We start from the raw sequence: 27234 nt of genomic DNA on the forward strand, positions 1-27234 counted from the left end.
TTAGATGATTCCGAATTAAGTCAATTCAGCAAAGTGTTAAATTCGTGAAATTATGATCAATACGAGGTTTTCCTTGTCGAGATTCATTTACGAAACAAAGATAGAAGTAGCTTAGTGATTTTTTAAAATTTATGTCCTCTCCTTCCTGATTTCAAGGCCACGTCAATGTTTTTGTTTATGACCGTTCTGGAGGTGGTGGATGACACTTTGACATATGATACGTTTGATTGACAGGTCACCCAATTTTTTTTTTCTCTAAATGCATTTTTTGGAAAAATTGTGTAGGATATGTGTTCAAACAGGGGCTCCGGTAGTGGACATCGAGACCGTCGACTTCGATTCGGTCAAGTTAAGTGAGAAACTGCAGAATTGCGCCAATTTGGTAAGTAATCAACAGAGGATTGTGAAATCTGTCTGACTTATTGATTTTTCTGTCAGACACAGGTTGTAAAATTCAGTGGTGTAGGCACTTAATAGGTACTATTTTATGATAACTCACTTTCACTATACCCTGATTCCTAGTATGTCTTTGGGTACCAAACCCAAATTACCAAAAAACAAATTTCTATGTTGCCTTCAGTAAAGTTAAGTAAATCACTACAATTTATGATCTAAAGCAAACATACCAATATTCTCTAGTCGAGAAATTGCAACTCTCTTTATATTAGCTACTATTTTTTAAACCAACATGAATATTCTCAAATCTATGGCAAATAGACAAAATTTGGCAACATGGAAATGCTAGTCATTTTGTCAGGAGATCTCAATGGGAGGGTTTTTTTGTTTTCCGTCCATTTGGTGTTATGGTAAACCATAAGCCTAAAAGTGACCACATGCCACGGTTGTTAATTTCACTGTTCAAAATCTCTACAGATGAAATTGTCATTATTTCTATTATCTTTATTATTTTTCTACTCACAAGAATCCACCATGATTATTAATACCTTTTCAAAAATGATGAAATGGATCAAACTGATCTCTATCTATTATTATACCCTCCTGAACTATTATTAAAATTTGCTATTATTGACAAATACCACAATTTTGAAAATAGCACTTAATAATGTCCTATTTGGTTTTTTGCACACTGTGTTCTGTGGCTTCTAAAATAAACAAATAAATATATTCATATAAACAAAATACAGATTTTGGGATGTTTTCCTTTTTGTTGCCTCCTCCCTTATTACTTTATTTTTGTTTTTTTTTATAAGAATTATTCCACTTCTACCTTTCTCTCCCACAGGAAATTTCTGAAGACTCAATCTCAACAGCAATCTGCGAAAAATGTGTCAACAAACTACGTGTATCTTACCATTTCCTCAACATGTGCAAAAAGAGTACAAACATAATTCAGGGATATGTAGACAAACTTAACTTTGCACATGACAAATATAATACCGAGACTGCTAGTAATGATAATCGTGGATTAGCAATAGCATTTCGGAATAGTGAATTGAATGTAGAAATCGAAAAGCTCTCTATTGAATCTGACAATAATAATACATTAGAAAATAGTATAAGAAATTACTCTTGCAAAAAGAAACAGAGAATTACCAAGGGGCAAAGGTGCTCTTTGTTGCAACAGCTATTAAATAGACCAAAAATAGATGCAGATAAATCTATAATTCCTTGCTATCCTAGGTATGACCACACAAAGGGAGGGTTAAAGAGCATAATTGATTTTACAAGAAACTATGAATTTACCTTGGACAAAAATTCAAACATTGAAACCACTCCTTTAGATAAATTAACTGCATTCTCGAAAAACTACTTCAAAAGGGATTTTTCCGAATTCAGAGATCATATTCTTGATGTAATTGAGAGTGAGGAGAAATTTGAGTATGACAGCGATTTTGAGTCTCAGGAAGAAGATTTTTTAAGTGAGGAAGAGGATGGAAGAGTGCAAGAGAATATTGAGGAAGTGGTGGTTGAACAAGGCACAAAAATAAAAAAGGAAATGATAATTGGTAATAATGATGAAGATGAAGGTGAGTTTGATTTTTTGTCTCTATTCATCAGGCCTAAAGTATTGTTTTATCATTGATTCAGACAGCCGTTGTCCTTTAGATTATTTAGAAACATCATTTGAAGAAATGGCAGAGGTAAAAAATGAGCCTGAAGAACCTGAATATGAAGCTGCAGACCATATGCATGATTTGAACCTAAACTTAAGGGTGAAAGAGGAGCCTGCAGAAGAAGATTTTTCACTCACAAAAAGTCTTAATATAAATTCTTCACCAGCAGTTAAGCTTCTAGACAGGTAAGAATAATTATTTAGAAAAACTTCATTATTGCTTTTGTGTGAGGATTAGATTGGTGGCATCTTATCCAATGAACTCAAGGAAGGTTTTTTCATCAAGCAACGTAAGGTGTCGCACACGAGATCACCCCTACATTAACCCAATATTGAAAAATCAGTTCCTGTATAGAAGTTTTAAGTGCGAGAGGTGTAATCGATCTTTTAAAAGTCAGGGCTACTTGAAAGCTCACACGTCCAAAGTACATTAAGGTCTTAATTTGCGTATAAAAAACGGCCAGTCTCTCATCAAAATCTATTATACATTCACTATAATATATTTTGATCTATTATATACTCACATTAATTAATCAATAATTAATATACAGGGTGGTGTGTGGAATTAACGGTTCCTTAGTTATCGAATTTAAAAAGCATTTGAAAAGCATGTGATATATTTGAAGACAGCGTTTTTGTTGTTTTATTTATGAATAATGAGGTGTTAAATCTTAAAGTGAGAATTCCTGTGTTGTAAATATTATTTATTTTTTTTGCAGTAATTTACAATAATTTCTAAGTATATTTTTATCGAAAATTACTATTTCTACATGTTATGTGTTATGGAAAACCTGGGCAATTTGTGAAACTCGTTTAATGTAGTTGATCTTTGGAGAAAAAGGAGTTTAATTTTGCAAATAGAGAAACTTAATTTATTTTCTTGCCTGTGCTACTTTGGAAGTTAAAAAGTTTACCAAAAATGTATTATTTCGTGTGTTGAGAGAAAAACATTTCAATAAATGCAATGTGATTAAAACGTTATTAACGTCCGACTATTATCGTTATTAACGGACATTAAAAATGTTTAAAACTGTATACATTAGTTACTTAGTTTTCAATCTCAATCCGTGAAGTACCTATTGACTTTGTGTCGCCAGTTTTAAGGCTTGAAACTAAAAGTTTTCATTCATCAAACCGAATTTATATACTGTATAAGTGGTTTGTAAAATTATATTATAGATGTTTCTAAGATTATTTAAGGTATTTTGTCAGTGCAGTCTAAAGAGACATATTAATACTGCTATTATTGGAGTAAATCGTTTAATTTTTTACCAGTGTTATTTTTTCTTTGAATAAATTGTTTGGATGTTTAAGCAGTTTGTTGTATCATTTAAATTTAAAAAAATATCTATAAGTGTTACATAAACTGTAAATGTAATTAAATTACGTCTATAATAGATTTATCATTTTTATGTCCTATTTCAAAGTTTGACTCAAAATAATTTCTTCATTGTCTATATTGTCTACATCAAATTTGCATTAATACGCTTTTTGGGACGCTAATGCAGTAACACCTGGTTTTGACGTTAATGGCATTTCTTCCATCAAACTAGTGGCGTTCGTTGAGTATTTATTTGATTTTTTCGTGTTCTTTTGGATGTAAACTACTTTTTGAAAATAAATAAAAAGTTTACAGAAATTTTTCCTTTGAAAAATGGAAATAGCTAATGCGGTTGGAACGAGTTCGGCTGTCCCAAGAGGCAGTCGGATTACGGAAGGCGTGGGAGCCCGGGTGATCAGGGGCCCCGACTGGAAATGGGGCAAACAGGTGATTCTTAAGAGGGCATTTGATCCATTTTCATAGTTAGAAATAGGATTGTATCCCTGTTATATCCTACTACAAGTAATTAGCTTACATTACCTTTATTTCTCCCAAATGTAATTTATCGACTTCGCTGTTGTGTTTTTATACATACTTAGTTTAAAGTGTTTCTTGTACTCTGTCAGTGTTATTTTTGTCTCAATATCTACTCTCCAAAATTTGGTGATACCTATTTATTAACATATAAATGTTTAGCAACATTGTAATTCATTAAAACACACATTAATTTCTCTAATATCTTACTTTTACATTATATTAGGATGGGGGAGAAGGCCATGTGGGCACAGTGAGAAATTTTGAATCTCCAGATGAGGTGGTTGTTGTCTGGGACAATGGCACTGCTGCAAATTACCGCTGCTCGGGGCAGTATGATCTACGCATCTTGGACAGTGCTCCTACAGGTATTAAGCATGAGGGAACAATGTGTGACACCTGCAGGCAGCAGCCCATTTTCGGGATTCGTTGGAAATGCGCCGAGTGTGGCAATTATGATTTGTGTTCTGTCTGTTATCATGGGGATAAACATCATTTGAGGCATAGGTAGGTATATTACAGACTAAGGAGAAAACATGGTAGGCCAATGTACAGGGTATTTCCTAAACATACGTCGCAAATTTAAAGAGATATTCTTTGAGCCAAATTAAGAAAAAAGTTCCTATAAACATACATATATCCAGAATCACTTCATCTACAACATAGAGGGTGTGGAAGTTTGGGGCAAAACTGGTTTTTCTTACTTAAAACTTTTCTGTTTCTTGATATTTTTTCATACCTCGCTTCATTTTTGGTTTTGAATTAAAATTCAAACTCTTGCATGTCTTTAAACTAATTTAATACAAGTCAAAATATTTAAATAGATAGAATTAAATTTTTAAAAGTTATAAATATGATTCTTCATCTAAACAACTGGCAAATTCTTTCCAAAAAAATCAAGATTGCTTTATTCACTAACCTGTAATGTCCAGTATGGTGATCTCATTAATAGTAATTCATACAGATGTGGTGAAATGAATTAAAAATTTGTGCTTTCAATTAAGCAGATACTTTCATATTCAGAGTAATTATGACAACCATATCTCATGAATTTAAAAATTATGTACCTAATCAAAGTCAGGGAAATCTTGATGAAATTTCTATAAATTGATTTAATATTAGTATTAAAATTAAAAAAGAAAGGAAACTTTCCTTGAATTCCAGGAATTTTCTTTTATTTGATCCGCCAATCAGATTCTGGAAGTCTAATAATTCTAACCTTACCAAAGTGACCAATCAGCGGTATTCAAGTAAGCAGGTGATCGGCGTCATCGGCGCGTCTCCATTTTGCCGTTTAATGTCCGTTAGTGTTGAATTTTCACTAGTTATTTCAATTTGCAATTATCGATTTTCTAATAATAATATTTTTCATATCTTACATATTACTTCAACGTTCCAATTTATATATTCTGCATCTAATGAGGTTTGTTTCAGTGTTCTAAACTAGTTTTTTCGCTTATTATTTTTCAAAAGTAAATTCGTCAAAAAAAGTAAAAACGTCACCGACCTTTGCCTGATCACGTGGTTCGAAATTGTGGCTGCACAGTTGTTTATAAAACTATTTCACTTAAGAAAAATCGAACGTTGCTCAAAGGTTCCACATGATCCAATTGCCCCGCATATGCCGATCTAAAAGTTTCTACATTTATTTTTTCGTTAGATTTTACCGAATTACTACTCCTGGAGGGGAGCGTTTCTATTTGGAGCCCCGAAGAAAGACGAAAAAAATCGCAATCAGGGGAATATTTCCCGGTGCTCGAGTGGTCCGTGGCGTAGATTGGCAGTGGGAAGATCAAGATGGCGGTAATGGCAGGAGAGGAAAAGTACAGGAAATTCAAGACTGGTCAGCGGCTAGTCCTAGGTAAATTTGTGTAATTTCATTATCTCTGTTAATGTTAATAGTCTGTATTGCCCACTTTTAAACGTGTTTTTAACACAGATCTGCCGCCTATATAGTTTGGGACAATGGTTCCAAGAATCTGTATCGTGTCGGCTTTGAGGGCATGGCAGATTTGAAGGTGGTAAATGACGCTAAGGGCCAAAACGTCTATAGGGACCATTTGCCTTGTCTGGGAGAACAAGGGGCCAGTCCCAGGCCTGCAGGGTTGAAAATTGGCGATCAAGTGAACGTCGATTTAGAGCTTGAAATCGTGCAATCGCTTCAGCATGGGCATGGCGGATGGACTGATGGGATGTATGAGTGTCTTACTAGGTAGAATTTAAATTCAATTTTAACTAGTTTATTATGCATAATGTCGCTTTTTTTAGCATTGGCACAGTGGTAGGCATCGACGAAGATCACGACATAGTGGTAGCTTACAACAGCGGCAATCGCTGGACCTTTAATCCTGCAGTCCTGACGAAGGTGGCCACTCCACCGAATTCTGCCGGTTTCAACGAAACGCCTCAGCAACAGTTCGCTGTAGGGGACGTGGTGCAGATTTGCGCAGATGCTGAAAGAGTCAAAATGTTGCAAAGGGGACATGGCGATTGGGCCGATGGCATGGCTGCTGTAAGATGTTATTAAAGTACATTTAATGTAAAAGTAATTCGATGCTTTTTTTAGACACTTGGTAAAGTCGGCCACGTGCAGCAAATATACAACGACAATGATCTAAAAGTGGAGGTTTGCAATACTACTTGGACCTATAATCCGTTGGCTGTTACCAAATTGGCCAGCAAAGATGGAACCATGCAAGGTATCTATAAAAATTCTTTTTTTTTCTTGTTTTTTATTTAAAAGTTTCAGGTACTACGTCTGGTGAGCGATTAAGCGCCCTTTTGAAAAAGTTATTTGAGACTCACGTCTCGGGTGATGTCAATGAGGAATTGGTGAAATCGGCCGCAAACGGCGACGCTCAGAAATGTGAGGAAGTGCTAAAACAAAGCAATACTGCCGGTGCAGGAATAGGGCCAGACGTTAATGGCGTTTTTGCTGGTAACTTTTTCCACTTTTATATATTAGATGAAAAACTTTAATGTTAAATATTCCTTAAGGTCATACAGCCCTACAGGCAGCCTCCCAAAACGGCCATCTCGAGGTAATCACCGTATTGCTAAGGTTCCACTCCGATGTGGAGATTGAAGACAAAGATGGCGACCGGGCGGTTCACCATGCAGCTTTTGGTGACGAACCCGCGGTTGTGCAGCTACTCGCGCACGCCGGCGCTGATTTGAATGCGCGCAACAAACGACGTCAAACAGCGTTACATATCGGGGTGAACAAAGGGCATATAGGGGTGGTCAAGATGTTGCTGGATTTGGGCTGTCATCCCAGTTTACAGGTAAGTCGATTTTGGTGCCATTTCAAACGAAAGAGAAATGTAGAGAAAGTATGTTTCCACTATTTGAAATGAGAGAAAATGAATGTTTGACAACGCTGCGGAAATAGGTTGCGTTGAGTGACTTTAGGTAAGATGATTCAGGATTTTGCTTTTTGTTTTCGGTACACATAGTAACGAGATAGGTAAAAACATGTAGCTCTATTGAGGAATTTTCTTAGCTACAGAATTATTGCTTCACTTGCACACATGTTGTTGAGCACCCAACGCCGCCCAAAGACTGATTGCAAGTGAAGTGATGTTAAAAATAGGAAGGGAATATCCATAATTTTTATTTCTTGAACGAATTAATTTAACAGCAGTTCTTTTTGCAACTTTGCTGTTAGCTGCGTTGTTTATATTACTAATATTTTCATAAATAACTATTCTAAAGCCGCGTTTACACGAATAGTGAACTACTATCGTAAACCACGGTTTCCTTGGACACGCCTCATGTGAACAGTACATTCGTGAAGGAAGAAATGAAACGAATAGATACAAATGACGCCACGATCGTGATTTCGGATATTAAACGTGTTAGATATTTTTTGCTTGACTCAGTCGTGCAGCGGTAGTCAACATGAGTGGGTTACGAATGAGTGACTCCAAAACTTTAAAATTTTTGAGGTATTATAGAAATGAACCTTCGTTATGGAACTCTACGAATAAGGGATATAAAAAAGGAAGCTTATATTGCAGTAGCCAGTAGAATCACAGAAGCATTAAATTTGCCAAATTTCATAGCCACTCATGTGAATAATAAATTAAAAAATTTACGGAGCTCATACGCTCAAGACCTAAAAAAAATAAATAGACGTGCAAAAAGTACTGCTTCTACTGAATAAATCTAAGTGCCTGAATAATATATGTGATGAGATAAAAAACGGAATGAAAACCAGATGACCATGGGGTAACACAGATGCTCCCAAGACGAAACACATGGTCACATAACTCATGTTTCCGACTGGCCAAATTTACGACTCGTGTAAACGGTTTGCGATTCGTGAATTATTTTTTTATTTCATGAATGATAATTTGATACTTCCGTGCCCTACGAAAGAGATTCACGATTGTGGTACACTACCCGTGTAAACGAAACTTAAGCAGCAGCAGGGGTAAACAGCTCTGTGGAATAGTGCATCCACCATTGTCAAGATTTCTCCCATTGTACTGATGTCTCTGGTTATATTGTGATATCAAGTGTGCCTCTAATTTGTGATTGGTGTATTAGGATCTTGGACCTTAGAAAAGGCAATACAGGGTTTTAGGTAATTTGCTACCGTTCCTACATCAAAAAGTTAGAAACAAATGTAAGTTAAAACACAATACTGAATATTCGTCAAATTAGTCCAAAAAAATAACTCTTGGTGGTAAGTTATATAACCTTATATTATACATTTATTGTTGACGTTTCGAAGTTTATGAGGTCATCTTCAGGACACTAAAATCAATAGCACAAGGCGTAAGTAATTCCAATGGCTATGGCAGAAGAGAATGCAAATAGAGATGGTAATAGGGTTGGCACGGTATCACAATTATCTGTATTGTTTTGTTCCACTGCCAATGTAATAACTTGTGCTGTTGATTTGCGTGTCTTGAGAATGACCTAATATAGGTCGACACATCGACAATAAATATATGAGATACCTTCACGAGTTTTTTTTAAATCTTTCAAAAAATAAGGAACTTTAGATTTGTAAAAATATACCACGTTCTAATTTCTAAAAAATATAAGTAAATGAAACAGTTTTATCTTCATCCTTTTTCCTCTTTGACCAGAAAACGTTTTAATGCGTCCATTACCATTTTAAAAATGAGACATTGCCAAAATTTATTGGCCCCTCAATTTCCTAAATTAAACAAATAGACAATTACCGGGACCCAGTTCTAGCCCTGATTCCATTGCATCTACATGGTATCAACTGTTTCTAGTTAGAGCGGGATAATATTTATGCGGATGTTCCCTGTAGTTCTAATTAAACTCTGACAGATGACCGAACATGTGCACATTGTACGTTCCCTCGTAATGTAATTATTCCAAAAGTGAACGAACGAAAACGAGGCTCATTGCAAGTGGACCCGATCAATTCGTCATTATCCCCGAAAAACGAGTTCGCCGGGCCTTTGAAACTGTGCCAGGAATAAATCAAGAATCTCATTTGATGTTATTTGTTGTCGAAACTAGTTTATTTGGTTTTCGCATAGTACATATAAGCAAAATTATCTCTGAGACAGATGGTCTCGACAAATCACGGTAATCTCTGAAAAACTTTTATAAAACTCCATAATGGGGAACCGGGGGCCGCCGGTCCGGAATCAATTTCGGACTTCAGAATGGAAAAACATCTGAAATAACCTATAAAAGTTGAATCGGCACGATTTTTCCTTCGAAACAGTCGGGATAATGGTTGTAGCGTTTGATCCTTTGAAAATTGTTTTTAATGCCTATTCGAGACAGCAAATCCGGGGGTTTGTTACTGGCGGGAATTAAGGGTACAAAGTTACATGCCCCCCGGCCGTACATTCATAAATTATACGTTCTCGTTCGCACCTGGCCTGGTACTTAAATATTTGCACCCCCATATAGGCTTAACCCTTCGCAAAACAGTTTCGTCACGTAATTCGCTATTTAATTAATATGTTCTCGGAGTTAATTTGGCACCTGATTACTTTCTTTGGTTTTAAAGCTCCCATTGTTTCCGAGTTCTTGTAGATTTACCCCCAAATTAGTTCTAATATGGGACTTTAAAACTTTTAAAGAAACTACCTACCTAGAGGTTCGTTTTCCAATCTTGGCAGGAGCAGATAAAAGTAAATTCCACATTTTCAAGCAATTTTTCTAATGGCAGTCGATTTGGCAAAGGCCAGCAGACCTACATTTCTGCTGCAGCTTGGGATGCCAACTCTGTCTGCTAAATCCCCCCAGATATGGGACTTTGGTTTCCTAGAAAGTTTAGGTAATAAAGTTTAGTTGTTTCGAGTTTTAATACCTTCGAAGGATCTTTGTTTCGGATACCTTAGGAGTTTTAATAATTCATCAGAACGCGGCCGCTTGCGGTGTTTGGCCGTCGTTATTACGTCTAAACTTACGGAATACAGAACATTTTTGCCGCAGTACAATTCCCAGGGTTTTAGGTCCTTCCCTCTCTAAATAATGTTACTTAAGGTGATTTTTATAAATTCTAGACAAAACTTCAATGTGTAGCACACATTGAAATTTTTTTTTTCAGAGGGTATGTGGCATATTTCCCTTTCATACAGATGCGACACATTCCGGAGTTCGATTTATTTTCCTCGATGAAAGAAAAATTTTCCATAAAACTGCCAAGTTGGGTCGATGTATGCCCTAGAAGCGAGCTCGTAAAGATGAATAAAAGTCTTTTATGCATGGAAAAGGGAGTTTTTAGACCGCACAACGAGTTTGGAATGAACAAATCGATTATTCTGTGTACTGCATGGCAAAAAGCTTATATAGAGAATGGTAAATAATGGCAGAGCAGAGTATAGATGTTTAGGGAATTGTCGAGAGTTATTGGAAATTCTTCTTTTCGGGAGTTTGGTTTTGAAACTTTTTCCTTCATCGGGTTTATATTGGCAAGGATGTATTAGAAAATTCGGTTCCTTAGTCACTACTGACACTACTGTTTGGTTTGGCATGGGTTTGCTCGTAGAGAATTTTGCATCACCGTATAGAAAATGAAGATTATCCAATTCTAATTTGTATAGTTGTTTTTTACGTAGGCGCGACTTTTTTAAAATACACTACAACTTTGCTTTTTTAACATTTACTTCAGTACAAAACTTAACACTCAACAATTTTCCGTTAAATTGAAATATTTACAACGTAACGAAGGCGGTTAGGAAAGTCGTATTCTGTGCTAAAAGAGTAGGTGCTGCTGGAGTTGTCGTCCAAGAGTGACTGATGCTCTTCTTTCGTTTTTGTGTATCGTGGGTCTCTTTAACTCCTAATTTTCGATTTTTCAAAAATCTTATATTGCTGCTTATGACAGCACGGAGCTATGCCTTGTCAGCACTCGTTGCCTCATCTACAAAACACCCAAAGTACTTTTTGCCTTGTCAAATCCCACACCCCTTTATTTTAAAATTAACTTTCTTTATCAGTTTTTTTTATTAGAAAATTCCTTTCCTTCGGCAGTCTGATATATCTGCTAATTTAATATATTATTAAGTGTCACATTTTCAGCATCATTGGGTCGAAAAACTTACCTTTTCAACTCCTGATCTCAATAAATAGCTGTTATTTCAACCATCCCTTTTGCGAGTTTTCAAATCTTCTTTTAATTTATTTTCTTTATTTCAAAACATCTTTCGAAGCTGCTATTGACACTAATGTTTAGCAGTTACTCTAGTCTCCTAAGTGGAATTGCATAAAGCGTCATTCAAACGACCGGAAGAACTTCCATTTTTCTCCGCTTCTTGCAGTCGCTTTTCACACGACTTGTGTCTCGCTTAATGAAAGTGCTTTTACTCATTATTGGAAGTTATTTAATTCAGTTGTTAAATTATGACACTAGCTAATTTAATTAAAAAAAAAAACCTAAACAACGTATTTTTTTTGTCAAAACCTAAGAAGGTGGCAATTATGGAAATGTCTTTGTGTTCCTTATTTACGCGGCAATTTGCTAAAAGCTTTTGTGAAAGTGATCCAATTAAAAATTCCCGAACAATGAAGCCCTCGTAAACCTTTTTTTTATGGCACATAAAACCGGCAACGTCAGCAATTTGTCGGCAATCGTAACGTACACGTGACTCGTTTAGATTTTACGTCGAGCTTAAAAAAAAAATGGCGGCAATTACTCAAAGGCAATCTTTAAAGGAAAACCCGAAAATAGCGGTATTTCGGCAACAAGACTCAAAGCCTACCTGATATTGAAATGAAAATATTTTCGCAAGCGGTTTTTTCGGGTCGCATCACTTTAAGTGGCGCCTTTGAGAAGACACTCTCAGGTAATTTAATATGGCCGCGGGAACGACACGAAATTGCGTTATATTTCCTCCTTGTAGAACACGTTCGCGATTGAAGTGTCACGCACACATTGGAATGCCGCGTGAATATTTAATTTTCGACCCAACAGTTACATAAAAAAACTTCTTACTCATGGATTCGACTCTAGCATAATTAAATTCAAAATTGCCCACACCCATTTCTGCATATTCCCGCACATAATAGCTTCTAAACTACCCCTTGCTAGGACCATTGACTATGCAATTTAACGTCCATGAATCGGAGATTTAGTACTTGTCCCTCAAGTTTCCATACGGAGAAACCGCATACGTCGCAGGGGATTCTTAAGTCTGGCTTCAAAAGGGATTAAAGTTATTAGTGTTCGTGCATCGGTTAATTTTCAAGGATTAAAGCTCCGAAATGGGATCGTTTAAGAGCCTGTTTTATCCAAAATTCCTTATTGCATCATTGTGTCGTGATTTATAATCAGCACGGCTGCTTAAATTTACGAGAGACACACGCACATTTAGGGCCAGATTAAAGTTATTAGGAGAATACCCCATATATTCAACTTGTACAAAATTATCAGGGAAATTTAGATCCACCCAAAAGCAACAAGCGCGATGGTCCTATACCCAAACTTCCCCAATTCCCAGGACTGTTACGGTTATTGTCTGCTCCAAGGTGGAAAGATACCGCTTGTGACCTAATTGGCATATCCTCAAGGTAATTTGTGAGATAAAGTCCTTTGGCGCAAACAACGCCCGAGTATACATAATTCGCAGTAAAACTTACGATTGTCTAAACTAACTTTCGACGAGTTGATGCAGTTAAGACCTCTCACGTGTAAAATTCGCGGGGATGAATTATATTACTTTCTGGTAGTTGTAGGCGAGATCTGGCTCTGACAGGACAACTAAAAGTTAAGTAGGGCCTCGTAACGTTCGCGCCATTTTGCACCGCATTACGACGACATTATTAAGAAATATTATCTTAGTTTGTAGTTTTGTTCGAGCAGTGCTCGGAGTCGCAAATTTGTTCAAAACTCCTCTAAAACTTCGAGGGTAACTAGGTGTAGATATTCAAAGTGTGCTTCGTTTTACTTAAGACGCCACTTTACCCTCCATATTTTCTTTATTGTCACGGCCCGGATACCTATTTTCTTTAAAAAAGTTATGAAACTTAAAGACAGACATGTTCGATAAGTAAATCGGTTTTCGTAAAAGGCCCAAATTTCTTTATGTATTATAGAACAGTCAAGAAATAGTCCTAAATGTTACGAATCGGCAACAGCACGATGTTTTTTTTGTCAATCTGACCTTCCTTCCTTGGACACCTCTCATGTGTGTGTAGGAGTTGATGTCCTCCCACGGCTCTTAGATACCTGATCATGTCGCCAGTTATAAGAATTGTTCGCGCAGTGACCTTGGCGAAATCTCTGATAATTCTTTTAATTGTCTAAAATATTAAAACTAGCTTAAAATATGCAACGACGTCGGCTGAAATAAATCGGGTCGAGATAAGTCCCAGTGACAGGAAAAAAAGCCGAATTTAAATCTTGCAGAATTTATCCCCGGATTATCCGACATCTTTTCTCAATGCATTTGTTAGATTGAGAACGGAGACAGCTCAATTTCGTTATTTAATCTCTTTAGATACTGGTTGCATACGCTCGCTCTTAGCATTATTGAATTTCCTTAGCAACTTCACTACATCTATTATGGAAAAGAGAAATTTATTGCCGAGTTTACTTTGCTCTTACCTGTTTGAGAGTGGAGCGTACTAAAAAAATGAGTTATAAGCTGAAACCACTCATGTTTGCAACGAAATTTTTCAAAACAAGAACAAACTCCCCTCTCGCTTTAATTTTATTTATGCAGGTATTTCGTGATCGTTTGGCACGAAACCATACGTACTAAAACCTCGCAACTGAGCCAATATATCCCAGGCTTCGCATTCGCAAAATAAAATAAATCACGTACAAAAGTGGCGTATAAATCAACAAAACAAAATCTAAACAACGGTCTCGGTTAATACGGGCTGTAGCCTTGCCTAGGGACATCGAAACGTATGATAACGCGATTTGCTTAAAACAAGGATAGAGCAAAAATCCAGAGCGGAAAATACTTTGGGGAATTCGCCGAACAAGTAAGCTAAAACGCGAAAACAGAATGCAGCAATATAAACCCGTTTAGATCCGAGAAGTTACGATTATTTTGACGTGTGCGAAATTTGCATCAGGTAACATAATTTCTTGACGAGACTGTGAACTGGCGCATTTACATGCAAATGGAGAAAAATTATTAGTAGTAAACAGGAATATTACCATCAGGGACATAAATTTAACGCAGTCTCAAGATAATCCGCCATAGCAGAACAAGAACTGAACCTCCCTATAATCCAATTCGGGCCGCATATTCGCGATGCGGCTGATCATAATTTTGAACTATCCGGGGGCTTTAATTTCAAAACACAAATTCCAGAAATTAAACAGAGGCAACCCGGTTTTCTCCGGAAATCCGGAGAGAGGCTCGAAATTAGACGCAGCCCGAATACAAGACTTTGGGTGCATGAATGCTCTCGCGATGAATATTATCGTCTTGCACTTGGAACTGAAAGATAATACATTAGGATCAATATAGTATTTAACTCAAGAGAATTGATTTTAGCAGTTCGGGTATTATATGAATTTTCGAGTCTTGGAAAGAACAGTTTAGAAATAACTTAGGCATCAGGACTATTTAAACAAATTAACTGAATTTCTTAACCATCAACTTTTCGTTAATTTTTTTTCTATATGTACCGGTGCGACGACTTTAACTGGTACATCCCGATATTCCAATGAAAAAATATGTATATGTTATCTGTTAACAAAAAACACTTGCTGCTCCTGCTTATTTCTTAAAACCAATAGCTTGTCATATATTGTAGATCTGAACCAATCACATATCAAAGATAGCTGGCTGTTAAGAAAAAAGAGTGAAACTTCCTCTCATGTCCTTCAATGAGAAACAACTATTATGTATTTTTTCTCTGCATAAAAGACGTGTAGGCGCCTTATTTCCTAAAAACTACTTGCCCTTTTCAAGTGTTACATTTTAAAGTTTCCCAAACCTCGAACGCCACTGTTTTTTTAAGGAACTAGGATGAAACTGATGAGACTCGTACTTATACACCCCTTTCTATAATGACAAAGAGTGAAATATTTTCTGTTAGTAACGGGTTGGTCAGAAGGCAAATCTTCATATTTTAAAATCCTCCACAAATCTGTTATGTATTTGTACAGCTAATAATTTTGAACTCGCGCCACTGTTTGCTAAGAAAGCGGCAAGCGAAACTCCTACTCCCTCTCGTACGTCCCCATCTTTCAATGAAAAATAACGAAATCTTTTCTATTAATAAAGGGCACTAAGATTATTAACAAAAATCATTAGCGTATCACTCTGTTTCAAATAAAACTTGGTGCAAATTTTGAAAACTGAAAGAGAAGGCAAATGACCCAGAAAAGGACAATTACTAATATGAAAACAAAAAAAAAGAGGGGATATATTCAGGGAGAGATTGAAAAATTGATTTATAAAAAAGAAATTAGTGAAATAAAAAGAGACAAGGTAGAAAGAGAGTACGATTTTGAACGAAGAGATATCCCAGACGAAGGTCGAGATATCGCAACAGAGAAAGAAATTTATAAAACCAACGATAAGAAGAGGGGAGAATAGGAGGACAAAAATAGAGAATGAGAGAAACGAAGCAAGATTCTACTGAACGTAAGGAAGGGCTAGCGAATAGGTGACCCAAAAATGGAGAAAGTAAGAGAAACATCGTGAGACCCAAAGAGGAAAACCTATGGAACACCCAGAACAAGATTTTTTAAAGAAACCAACTGAAACTTTTGAGTTTTTTTTTATGATAGCATTGATCCATGTTTTTAAGTCGTATTTGAATTGCAATCACTATAAGCCATAATCGTTTATTACTTTCTTTGAGCAAAATTACAGGTCTGTTTAAGAGGAATTTAGTTTCTATGAAAACCGAGAAATAATCAACGAAAAATTTTATAATTAGCAAGAACGTATTAACTGAATTGAATAAATCCGAAGAGGGTTGTTAACTGAATATGTTCTCCTGACCTTGATAAAATGGTGGAAGGTTATGACGACGCTAAAAAATGTTCTTTGTTTTTTGACAAAAGGGTGAAGTAACTTTCTCACCTTTATAACAAATATACACTACAAACCCTATTTGTATTGTTACCTAGTTTCAAACCCTATTTGTATTGTTACCTAGTTATTTTAGTTTATTTGCTTTGGTGTAACATTGAAATTGCATATTTTGGCGTGTTTCAGTTAAATGTTGGCAACGTGATTGAATAATAAAGCTGAAAGTTTCGTCCTTAAGGGCACTAAATCCATCCAACGTTCTCCGTTATGTTAATTGAAACTTGTAGGTGACATGGTTCCAGCAAATATTCATTAACCTTTAAACAAATTCAAGAGCGGATTCGAGTTAATTTAGAGTCTTTTAGGGAGTCCGCGGCGGCCGTAAACCGGGCGACCGCATTAATATTTAAGGGCACCGGAGAGCAAAGTTTCGAAAAACAATATTACTACGAAAACTGGTATTCCATACTAAAGAAATGGCGATTTCCCTTGACAATTTTATGGTTTGCTGGTTTTACGGCTGGTCGGGGTGTTTAGTGGTTAGATGGCATCTCGGCAGGAATAAATATTGTTCGGGCAAATAAATGGGTGATACTTTTCCTTTAAAACAGTGCGAAGAACATCCTCCATTTACCTCGAAAACAACCCTCTACACTATCGATTCACATTATAATATTTCAACGAGCATCTGTTGCAAAATGTTCATTTCGGAGCATCTAATTGTAGGTGCATTGTATCCCGGCTGCATCTAATTTTCAACCTTTCTGGATACCCTGTTCCTGAAAATCCATTTGCTTCTCTTTACGCTGGCAATTTCAGTGTCGAAATTACGGTGGGTATTCGGATAGTCGGAGAATTACACTATGGGAATTACCTACGTATAGGGGTATTAGAAAGTAATGAAATGGTCTAAGGAACTAAGCAGAAACATTAGAGTTTGATTACCCAAGCAAAACTCTTTTCTTTTGGTTTGGGGGTTATAAATACGCTGTTCATTTTTCCTAGTTCTAAATTATAGCCGAGTTTAAATAATGCTCGTTGACTTCGAAGCCATAAATCGGTTTACTGATTTAAGAACCCCCGACTTAGTGGAAAAAGTAGCACATATATTTTCGACTTGAGTTTATCTCTGTACACATATATTACGGGATTACATTTCCGGGTGTTTTAACGGTTTTGTCTATATACGCTGCTGCTCGAAACGAACGTTTCGATTTTAGCTGCTTCGGAGCGATATAGGAAAAACCGGGACGAAACACAAAAGTTGCACCCGCTTTATATTCATCCTTATTTATGGGAGTTTATCCATCGGAAGGGTTGAAATCCGGCCCCGACTTCAAAGGGCCGAAATTTGCTCACACGTTACCCCAATTTTGGTCGGTAACAAAAGTACTGCGATGAATGTGAAAAAGCAAAGTTTCAATTAAAGACCGATCGAGAGTGCAGCCAGTCCGGCAGGAACTTTTCCAATAACCCGGACTAGAAGACATTTCACCCGAAACATAGTTCAGAGCGGCATAAAGTTGAAAAGCAATTTGGCGCGTTTCTCTCCTTACGGACATATTTCTTATTCTTGTCAGTCCCGTCTTAATAATGGGTCCTCGAATAAATCTTAATTAAAAATTAATTTAACACTAACGGACGGATCTTCTGTCTTATTTCAGAATCTGCACGGGTGCAGTGAGACCGCCCCCGGTTTCTTGAATTACTCCCAAGGGTATTTAGTGACATAATTATTACCGATCTCAGTTCCTTACTTTTAATATAATAAACCACATTCCGACATCGCGTGGGAGTGAAAATGGCTGGGAATATTAACTTTTGAATATGTTCAATTCGTTCGAGGAGAATTTAATTTTTCTTTTTTTTTTTTTAATGTATTTAGGAATAGCGCCTCACGGACATATAGGGGTTCTTGCAGTGGTGGAATTGCACTCTATTCTCAGTTAAACCCAATTGACAATAACATTCACACTTTACTAACGGCTTGGGTGAGAAACCCTTGTTAAGTCTTATATGCGTTGATTACTCCATGACGCCTCCCTCATGACAAAATGACGTTAAAGGAACACTAATACATGGCGCCCGTCCGGTAAAAAAATTGCCTCATTTTTAGGAGTTCGTTTTTGTCCACAGTCGTTACTGGGCGCATACCGAATATATTCCACGAGTGGATTAAATCGCTCACAGTGTTTACCCTCCTAAACTAACCTGACAACGACTGTCAACGCCCCTCATTCTTCTAGATAATAGCATGAAATGCTTTTTGAGGTTATAAGTTTTACTCGCTTTCTTCGGTTTGTTGGGAGCGTCATCATTGGTGGCAAGAGTTCCCAATGGCGGTCAATCGAAGTGACATATGACAGATGTTCTCCTACATTACCAACGTTAATTATTTATTTATTATTGCACGAGTTGTTGTTAGCTAATTAGTCAAATACTTTTTTATGTTTGCAGGTCTGTCGTAGATTTAACTTTTGAGGAAATTTACTAATTTGAAAAGAACGAGATCTCTGATGTACGGTTGAGCATTGAACGAAACACGGGAACGCAATTATTTCTCCACGTCTGAAGGTTTTCCCTATTTCACCCTTTTGTTTTCCTCTTTTAAATGGTGTTGGTCTTTTGGAAATTGTGAAAACATACGACATAATTCCTTTTGGAAGGTTTTAACATTTCGACGAGAAATTTTTTACTTAAAATTTAACATTAAAATGTACGCATATTTTACCGGGGATATTTTTATATGCACATTTAAAAAGGAAGCCTTTTTCAGCCCATAAATAAAAGTAAAAACCGTTCGTGAAATAGCCATCGGACGGTAAATTCCACTTATTCGAGTACGTTTCGACGGGCCATAATAAATTCATGGCTTCAAATTTTAACGGTTTGAGCACAAACAATGGATTTCCGCAATATAATATTTCTTGCCTCGTTTCAACTCACTGTCTTCAATTCGCGTACAGTGGCTTGATCCTCGAAATTAACGTGTAGAGTAGAACTTAATGTTGTACCTCTAAATTCCATATTTTTTTAAGGTCGTAATGGGGTGGTGTAAAAAAGATCTCTAAAATACACAGATCTCGATTTCCATTTTATTTCTGCCTGTTCGTTTGTTTACCAAAGTTCGCGGGTATTATTTACTCTTATTTTTACAGCCCTATTGGAGTTTCAAAGAATCCCATATAAAACGTTATTTGGCCTCAATTTTACGCAAAAACTTGTTTTCGTCCCTCAAATAAGAAATATACTTACGTAGAAGACGTAGATTGTATTTTAACTTTACTTTCGAAGCAATTAAGTTTCTTGTAAAACAGAATTTGCGGTGTAGATTTCTCAATAGTTCCGGTTTTGTTAAATTTCACAAAAAGCAGTGAACAAGATAGAAACAAAACGACCTCATTTTCGACAAGGAACAAAGTGTTACCGCCAATTTACTCCCGTGGAGCGACCAACGAGCCGTTACCTTTAATAACTAACGAACCAAAAATCGTTCTCTGAATATATTATCGTTCGGCTTCCCATTTCTGTAATTAAATAACGGCAACGTTTACCCAAACGAATTGGTTTCATAAAGGAAAATTTATGTTTAATTATCTCGTACGTACGATGCGCCACTGCGGTGTGAGATACCATAGCTACACCATCCCATAAAATCCATTTTTTTACCTTTTTGAATGAGTAAAATTTGATAATTTATTGGTTAAATTCAGTTAAAAAGAAATATAAAAGTAAGTGGAACATTTTTGTATTTAAAAGTACACTTAAATTAATTGTCTCGTTTTTGTAAATAACCCATTAGTCATAACCAATAAGAAATCAGCAGCCCGACAAAGCTCATTGCGGTCCTTCCTTGATATTAGGAAACTAGTGTCATCAGCTTAGTTATAGTAGTGGTATATGGCGTATTGAGGCGAGTCAGACTTGAAATTTCATAAATGCTAATTAAGAAACCTAATGGAGCCGGTATATTACCTTGGAGAACTCCATGGTTGATTGCAAACGTTCTCAATATACATACATTTATTATGATCTATATCAGTTGTTACGATTTCCCAGTTGTCCCTATCGAGCAAATATAACTATCCATTTAAGAGAATTTCTCTTTATGTACAAGTTTTCTAGTTTTTTTATTAGAATTCAGGTTTAATATGTCAAAAGTCAGAAATAGCTCTTAAATATACTTACGAGTTATCTCTCTTTCCCGTAGGGAGAGTAATATGTTACAAATAAAAATGAACAATACGGTTTCTGTTGATTTGCTCTTCACATACTTATGTTGACTATTACTCAACAGGTTGTTTATTGTTCGGCTGGATTTAAGAAAAAATTGTATATTTTAAAAATTGGAACTAAAGCTCCCATTTGATTTTTCAGGAAAAATTCTTAAATTCATCACTTATAGGAAAAATTCGGTGATTCGGTATGACCTTTTGAATTGGGGACAAAACCAGACTTTACAAAGTAACATGGAAAAACTCGCCACATTTTCAAATTTTATCCTATCACTTTTCAGTTTAACAGATTCAAAGAAGTATATATGGAGAATTTTCGGATATTTTTTCACATCTTTAGACTGTTGCATTTGATAGGTACACTGTATAAAATGGCCACAAACAGATTTCAGGTGTAAGAAATTCAACATTAGATAACTCGTCCGGTAGAATCTACAATGGAACTTCCATAACTCGAATTTCAAGGGTTATCGAAATTCATTCGAGTTATAGAAACTTTGAGTTAAAGATAAAATAAAATTTTAATTTTCAAATGAAAACATGAACATGAAAACAAGAATTAATATGAAAACAAAAGAATACAAAGAATGTATGTGCATGACTGCAACCTCTTTATATAAGCTAAACCTTATATCAAGAGTTATTATATTATATATTTCAATTGCACTTCGCACTTTTCGACGAGACGTCTTGGTCATTCTAACTTCCTTGACGTCATTGTCTACTTCAGCTAGAGATTCTTGTTCTTCGGTTGAAGAAGAAACTTTATTAACACTATCAATAATGTCTTTATCAGTGGGAAATTCATTTGTTATGCTATCTTTGTCAATATTAAAAAAAAATTATAACGACACATTATCTACATTGCGTATATTAATCCAGTATTTAAATAGGTTTTAAATATTTTTCTCAGAAATATCCCACGTAAAATCTGCATTAGCAATTAGTTTGCGACGCAATTCTGACAATAGAAGGTCGTCCTTGTAGTCGTCCTCATTGTCTTCGTCATTTGGAAATTCTCCAAAACTTGCCTTTTCAAAGCAATATATATAGTTTAGATAGTTTTCTTCGTAACATCGTTTGTCCACACTCATTGTGCAACTTTTACGCAATCAAGTAAATCAGATCTAGGTTGTATCTGATTGAATCGAATCCAACAATTTAATTAGAATTCCTCGTTTTTAATGATTCTTAAAGCTTTATATAATCCCTGATCAAGAGGTTGCACTTTTGATGTCACGTTTGGTGGGAAAAACTGCAGTTAAATTGCTTTAAGTTTGTTTTGAATTCGGGGTGAGCAGGACAGTTATCTATTAGAAATAGAACTTTTCTTTTTCCTTTTATAAACTTGCCGTCTACTTTCAGAAGCTATTTTTCTAAGATCTCTCCAGTCATTCAGGCTTTTTTGTTATTACAATAATCCACTGATAACCATTTCACTCCTTTGAAATATTTTGATTTTGCGTTTTTTCCAATTAACGCAATTTTTAATTTTTCACTGCTGTCCATGTTCGCTGCTAGTAAGCAAATTACTCTTTCCTTACTGAGTTTCCCACCATAGCATTTATCGTTTTTCGCGGCCAGAGTTTTTTTCCTGTAAGCATTCGAAAAAAAGTCCAACTTCATCAACGTTGAAAATATTTTTTGCAGCGTAACGCGATAAAACTTGCGGCAAAATGGTTAACTTCCAAGTTTTAACATTATCTTTGTCTACAGCTGCACTCTCACCATAGACTTTCTTCCGAAGTATCCCATATCTTAATTCAAATTAAAAAGAAAACATTAGAAAATACTTACATAGCTATGTATGTAATGCAAATGAGTAATTGTGTATGCTACATACTTTTTTTTTTAATTTGTCAAGCCATCTACTGCTTGCTTTGAAATCTTCATTACTTAAGCTTTTTGCGAATTGAAAAGCTTTTTCTTTAAGTATTAGCTTAAAAACTGGCAAGTTTTGTTATTTGGCAGACACAAACCACTTGGAAATAGCTGTATTCACAGTTTTTTGTGACTTCTTAGGTTTGAATTTAGCAGGATTTACACTTTCACCAAATTCCTCTATAGAGTTTCTATTTTTTTAATGGTTGATAAGGTTCTCGCCGGAATTTCATGTTTTTATGCAATTAACTTCTTTTTCAATCCACAATCCATGGTTTTCAAGAATTTCAAGGTTTTATTCAATTGTAAGGCAATTTAGTTTTCGTGCAGGAGCCATTGCATATCGTAAAAGTAAAATGAAAATACTGAAAATTGGCTATTATTAGCTTACCGAACATAGGTCATATTCATACGCCGTTAATATTTCTGAAGAGAGATTCATCGGAAAGCCGAACGCTTTTCCTACCGAACCTATCGAACCCTTTTCGATGTTATTCGTTAAAATTCGAATTATGGAAATTCGAGTTATAGATAAGAAATGACATTGAAAGTACCTTGAAGGGTCAAGGGCCTACGAATCTGTCGAGTTATAGAAATATTCGGGTTATAGACGTTCGACTTTTGGGAGTTTCACTGTATATATGACTACGATGAAAACGAATTTTTTCGGACTCCTTTTTACCCATGACGCACGAAAACGCACTTACAATTGACTCGATTTTGCACCCCTCAAATGGGCGCCCTTGAGCAACTGTTAAATAGCAACTTTTTTATTTACCTATATGTTTTAAACTGTACACCACCCAGGGGCAACAAAAACCCACACCTGCGACAGTAAGAGTCATAATGGAGTATAGAAGAATCTCGGTTGTAGTGCCGCAGGTAATAGCAAGAGTCCCGCCTATTGATATTGTAACGCAAACTGTAAACTGTCAGCAAAAATTGTAATAGTAAGAAAGAGATTTATTCGGTACCCATTTTGAAGTACCTATATAGTATATACTTCAAAAACTGGAGGGCAGTATTCATTAGATTCGCTATTACAAGCGTGGTGGTGGTAGGTTGTTCATTATTTTGATGCAAAACCTCTTACTCAAAGCCCATTGTTCATGTAGTTCGTGGATGTTCAGTTCTTCCAAGTAGTTTAAATCTGCCTGTTTCTCATAATCGACGATTTGGAAAACGCTCAGTATAAAGGCGCTCAGCTTCTCTAGCGTTGCATCTCACTTTGCCAAAAATCAAATACATGTCTGCATATTTTTCAAATGTAAATTGAATCATTTTCACAGTTCAAGTGCAAAAATTTGTCGCCGAAGCAACGAATGTGAAGCACTTAATTTGCGACGATTCCGATTAAAATCAATTTTCAACAACATCGAGTTTAGGACTGCAATTGGTAAACTTGAATCGAGAGGCAAAAAAGTGTTTGTTTTATTTATTCTTATTCTACTCAGTTAAGTTGAATATCGAGATCTTGGGAACAAAAATTACTTTGAAGCCAAAATGGCTCATTTTTGACTAAGGGTTTCTATGAAAAAAATTCTCAATATCCCCTCTAATCTCCGTAAAGGCACAATCTTTTCGGAACATCCTGCATATATCTTTATTTCCAGAGAAAGAGACTATCTACCATTTAGTATTTTTGCCCTAGTGACAAAAACATTTACATCTATACGTAAATAATCATTCATAGAATGTAAAGAAAATAAGAAAAAATACTTTTGGAAATGTTCCAACACAGCGGTCGAAGGAAAAAGGAAGCGGCAATGTCTTGTTTGTCTTGCGAGGCAAAGATGGTCAGAATGGTCCAGTTGTGGCGTTTGTCTTTTCGTCCTGCTTGAATTTGTTGCAGTTTTTCAGTCATTTTTGTCACCTGTGTGTGTTCGTATAGTAATGCTTGGGTGCCCATCTTTGCAATCAGTCTTAGCACAATCTATTTTGTTGTTTTTATGTATTATTCCTTTTTTTTCCGTTGCATTTGGCTTCAATATGTGTCCGTAGTCAACAATGGTTTGTAAATGGACTTGTTTATTTTTGTTGCAGTTTTTGTACTCATCCCTTTATCTTTATACGTCTGCAATCGAAAATGTTATGTCCGCTTAGTAATTTCTATTCTCATATTTCGAACGTGTTTTGAGAATTTCAGTTTTTTGTCGATTGTTATTCCGAAGTATTTTACGTCGTTTTTTGGTCTAGTTGCGCTACCGTCTGCTGTTAATGTTAGGGATTCTGCTTTAATTTTGTAACTTTAGAGTAGAAGTTGGTTTTTGCTGGCGTTTGATATTAGTTTCGAGTTATAGAGCCATGTCATTGTGTTCTTCGTTAGGGTCTGAACTCTTTCTACTGCTTTCTCGGCTGTTTTGCCGTGCACGATAAGTGCAGTATTGTCAGCGTACTGCAATATGTATGCGGATGCCGAATATGTGAATGATGAATGGTGAATATGGGTGCCATTTTCGTTTTAGTTATTGCCTTGGTCATTGTTTCCTGAATTTTTGGTCGATTCAATGCTGGTCTCTTTTGTATCTCAAAAAATAAAATTGCGTCAACGTCCAAAATTCTCAAATCGAGTAAATAAATGTTGCAAACGTTAACTTGGCAGCTACACGAATATTTTCTGTTCAAAAAGTGTGTTATCGGAATTATGTCGTTGACAAGTACCTTCGAAGCTGTGATAATTAGTAGTTGTCTACTGCTCACTTTCTGCTGATGCTCTGACATGTTAATCTGGAAAAAAGAGATATATCTGAGACTGTTTTTCTCTAGAGAAAAGTGTTTTAAACCTTCGAAATTCATGGCGATCACTAAGCGCCAAACCGAATATCCATTAAAAAGGTAGAGATATTGCACGAAATTAAGGAGCGCATCGGCAATATAAATGATAATGCGAACTCGATGGTAATAAAAATGCTAACTTTGCAACGGGAGCCAACTTGACCACTTGAATAACGGTGTCGTTAGCGTTTTCGCGGGGGAGCCATCCGCAATGGATAATTTAACGTAGACGTAATTTAGAGGGCCGCTCTCGTTTGTTCTCCGCGCGTGAGGGGGAGAGGAGGCAGGAATTTATTAGCTGTTTTTCTGCGCCCCGTTCTCAGGAGCAGTGAGCGGAGATCTGTCAATGTTATACGTCCGTACAAGCGTCGATGTAAACAGCAATTGGCAACACCTGCCGGATCCAAATCTATTGTCCGTCCTATCCTAGATTAAATTAGGTGACTGGGGCGACACTATTAATTACCGTCTTAAAGCGACAGCGGCTATTGTGCAGAACCAATGCCGGTCCTTTGTCCGGCTACAGAAGGCGCGTGAAAGCCGCCACCACAAAGGGCCATTATACAATTAATATGCGGCCGAACGCCGAACGTGTCCATTGTACCGGGACACGAAAACGCCATCGTGATTTGGTGACTAAAAAGCCAGGAATCTGATGGCTTTGAAGGGAGGGATGGGAAGATTTACATCTTAGAAAGCTCTTCTATTGCTAAATAAAAGGTGTTATAATTAGAAAATATTTTTGGCTATACGCAACCCTAGCATCGTACTTTTCTTTTTTAAGTTATACAGGGTGCTCCGAAATATCATATACATACGGAAGAGGGCAATTCGTTAGCTTATTTGGAGGGCTTGCGATAAAAAGGACGTAAACCACAAATTGTCATTTAATAGAAAATGAGATTTTAAACATTTAGGTGGATGCTTAAATACCTCTAATTTTTTTAAGATCCTCATTATTTTGCTGTGATGACGCCGTTTGTGATTTGAACTTCCAAATTATTTAGGCAGTGCCTTATACCTTTGTTATAACATAAAAAAACATATTAACTTAAAAATCGTAAATATGTGGCTTACATCCTTATTATCCCGAGTCCTTCATTTCATGCCTTAAGTTTATATAAATATAGATCTGCAAACGATTCGCTACCTATCTACAGGGTGTTAAAATTTTGGAAATTTGTAAGTTTTTTCTTTATAGCTTCTTCAACTTTTGAGATATTTAGCTAAAATTTATAATATAGTTTGTGCTTTTGGACGTACACTATAGGGAATGTCAAATGGTTTTGATAATCTACAGGGCGATATTTTATCAGAGGTCATACCCCATTTTCTTCCCCTGAACTTTTTCACTGTGCACCGCTGATAGATTCTAAAATATAAAATTATTTTCTTTTTTTACTTTTCTGTTTTGTTTAGAAACTTTTTGGTCTTTCACAGTTATTTTGTATCTGTCTCGGTTATTGAGAAGAATAATAGAGAGAAAAAGAATTGAGAAAAATGAAAAATCATTTTCTCTAATTCGCCAGGTGAAATTAAAATTTATTATGGGCAAGCAATTATTTGTTATAGATCATTTTCTATTTTTAGCAAGTTTGAGAGTTTATTTGGAACTACCTGTTAAAAATTTAAGTTGGGATGGCCCTAAATAATAACGTTAATAAGGAAACTACGTTATAGTAACTGTTAAAAGTGATCTCCTCGAACCTTCATTTATGCGTTCCCTCTTCTTCTCATTGATGTCCGTACTAATTTGAATACCTTCGGAGTATTTCTTACGGTTTCAAATACATCTAATATCCGATTTCGTAACTCGTCAATGGTATTCACTTTTAATTTTTTTAATTTGAACACCCTCTAGATAGGTAACGAGATGTTTGCGGACCTATGTTTATATCAACTTTTAATCATGAAATAAGCTAAAGACTTACCCTTTCTCGTATGTACATGATATTTAGAAACACCCTG

The 27234-nt window shown here is 36.0% G+C and overlaps 2 protein-coding genes and 1 long non-coding RNA gene across 5 annotated transcripts in view; 2 read left to right on the forward strand and 1 right to left on the reverse strand.

Moving 5' to 3' along the window:
- Positions 1-190: 190 nt before the first annotated feature.
- Positions 191-3387, forward strand: LOC136418375 (uncharacterized). 3 transcript variants are annotated; one of them, XM_066404420.1, is made up of 4 exons: positions 191-382; positions 1244-1988; positions 2068-2260; positions 2307-3387. In XM_066404420.1, exons 1-4 carry the CDS (start codon positions 260-262, stop codon positions 2506-2508), a joined length of 1263 nt encoding a protein of 420 aa, XP_066260517.1. In that variant the 5' UTR covers positions 191-259; the 3' UTR covers positions 2509-3387. The 3 variants fall into 3 exon arrangements, with proteins under 3 accessions (XP_066260517.1, XP_066260514.1, XP_066260515.1); XM_066404417.1 differs by having other exon boundaries at positions 199-382; positions 2050-2260; XM_066404418.1 differs by having other exon boundaries at positions 201-382; positions 2050-2260; positions 2313-3387.
- Positions 3388-3725: 338 nt separating this feature from the next.
- Positions 3726-27234, forward strand: part of mib1 (mind bomb 1) — a 224191-nt gene continuing 200682 nt past the window's right edge. Inside the window, exons 1-8 of the mRNA XM_066404290.1 lie at positions 3726-3842; positions 4156-4436; positions 5590-5790; positions 5869-6141; positions 6198-6441; positions 6496-6628; positions 6679-6867; positions 6927-7213. Of these exons, the coding sequence (XP_066260387.1) occupies positions 3729-3842; positions 4156-4436; positions 5590-5790; positions 5869-6141; positions 6198-6441; positions 6496-6628; positions 6679-6867; positions 6927-7213 (1722 nt within the window). The 5' untranslated portion in view covers positions 3726-3728. The remainder of the gene's footprint in view (positions 3843-4155; positions 4437-5589; positions 5791-5868; positions 6142-6197; positions 6442-6495; positions 6629-6678; positions 6868-6926; positions 7214-27234) is intronic.
- LOC136418289 (uncharacterized) lies at positions 5687-10250 on the reverse strand. Its single transcript, XR_010752905.1, has 3 exons — positions 10021-10250; positions 5846-6439; positions 5687-5786 (listed from the first exon to the last, which is right to left on the reverse strand). It is a non-coding gene; the product is annotated as an uncharacterized lncRNA (long non-coding RNA).

This window comes from Euwallacea similis, chromosome 34 (genome assembly GCF_039881205.1).
Source record: "Euwallacea similis isolate ESF13 chromosome 34, ESF131.1, whole genome shotgun sequence".
Classification (NCBI taxonomy): domain Eukaryota; kingdom Metazoa; phylum Arthropoda; class Insecta; order Coleoptera; family Curculionidae; genus Euwallacea; species Euwallacea similis.

Bases quoted from the DNA above. Each gene is read 5' to 3' on its own strand.
- LOC136418375 (XM_066404417.1), top strand. From the start codon at position 260: ATGCATTTTTTGGAAAAATTGTGTAGGATATGTGTTCAAACAGGGGCT. The intron at 1,989-2,049 runs GTGAGTTTGATT...TCATTGATTCAG, and splicing joins TAATAATGATGAAGATGAAG to ACAGCCGTTGTCCTTTAGAT. The intron at 2,261-2,306 runs GTAAGAATAATT...CTTTTGTGTGAG, and splicing joins GCAGTTAAGCTTCTAGACAG to GATTAGATTGGTGGCATCTT.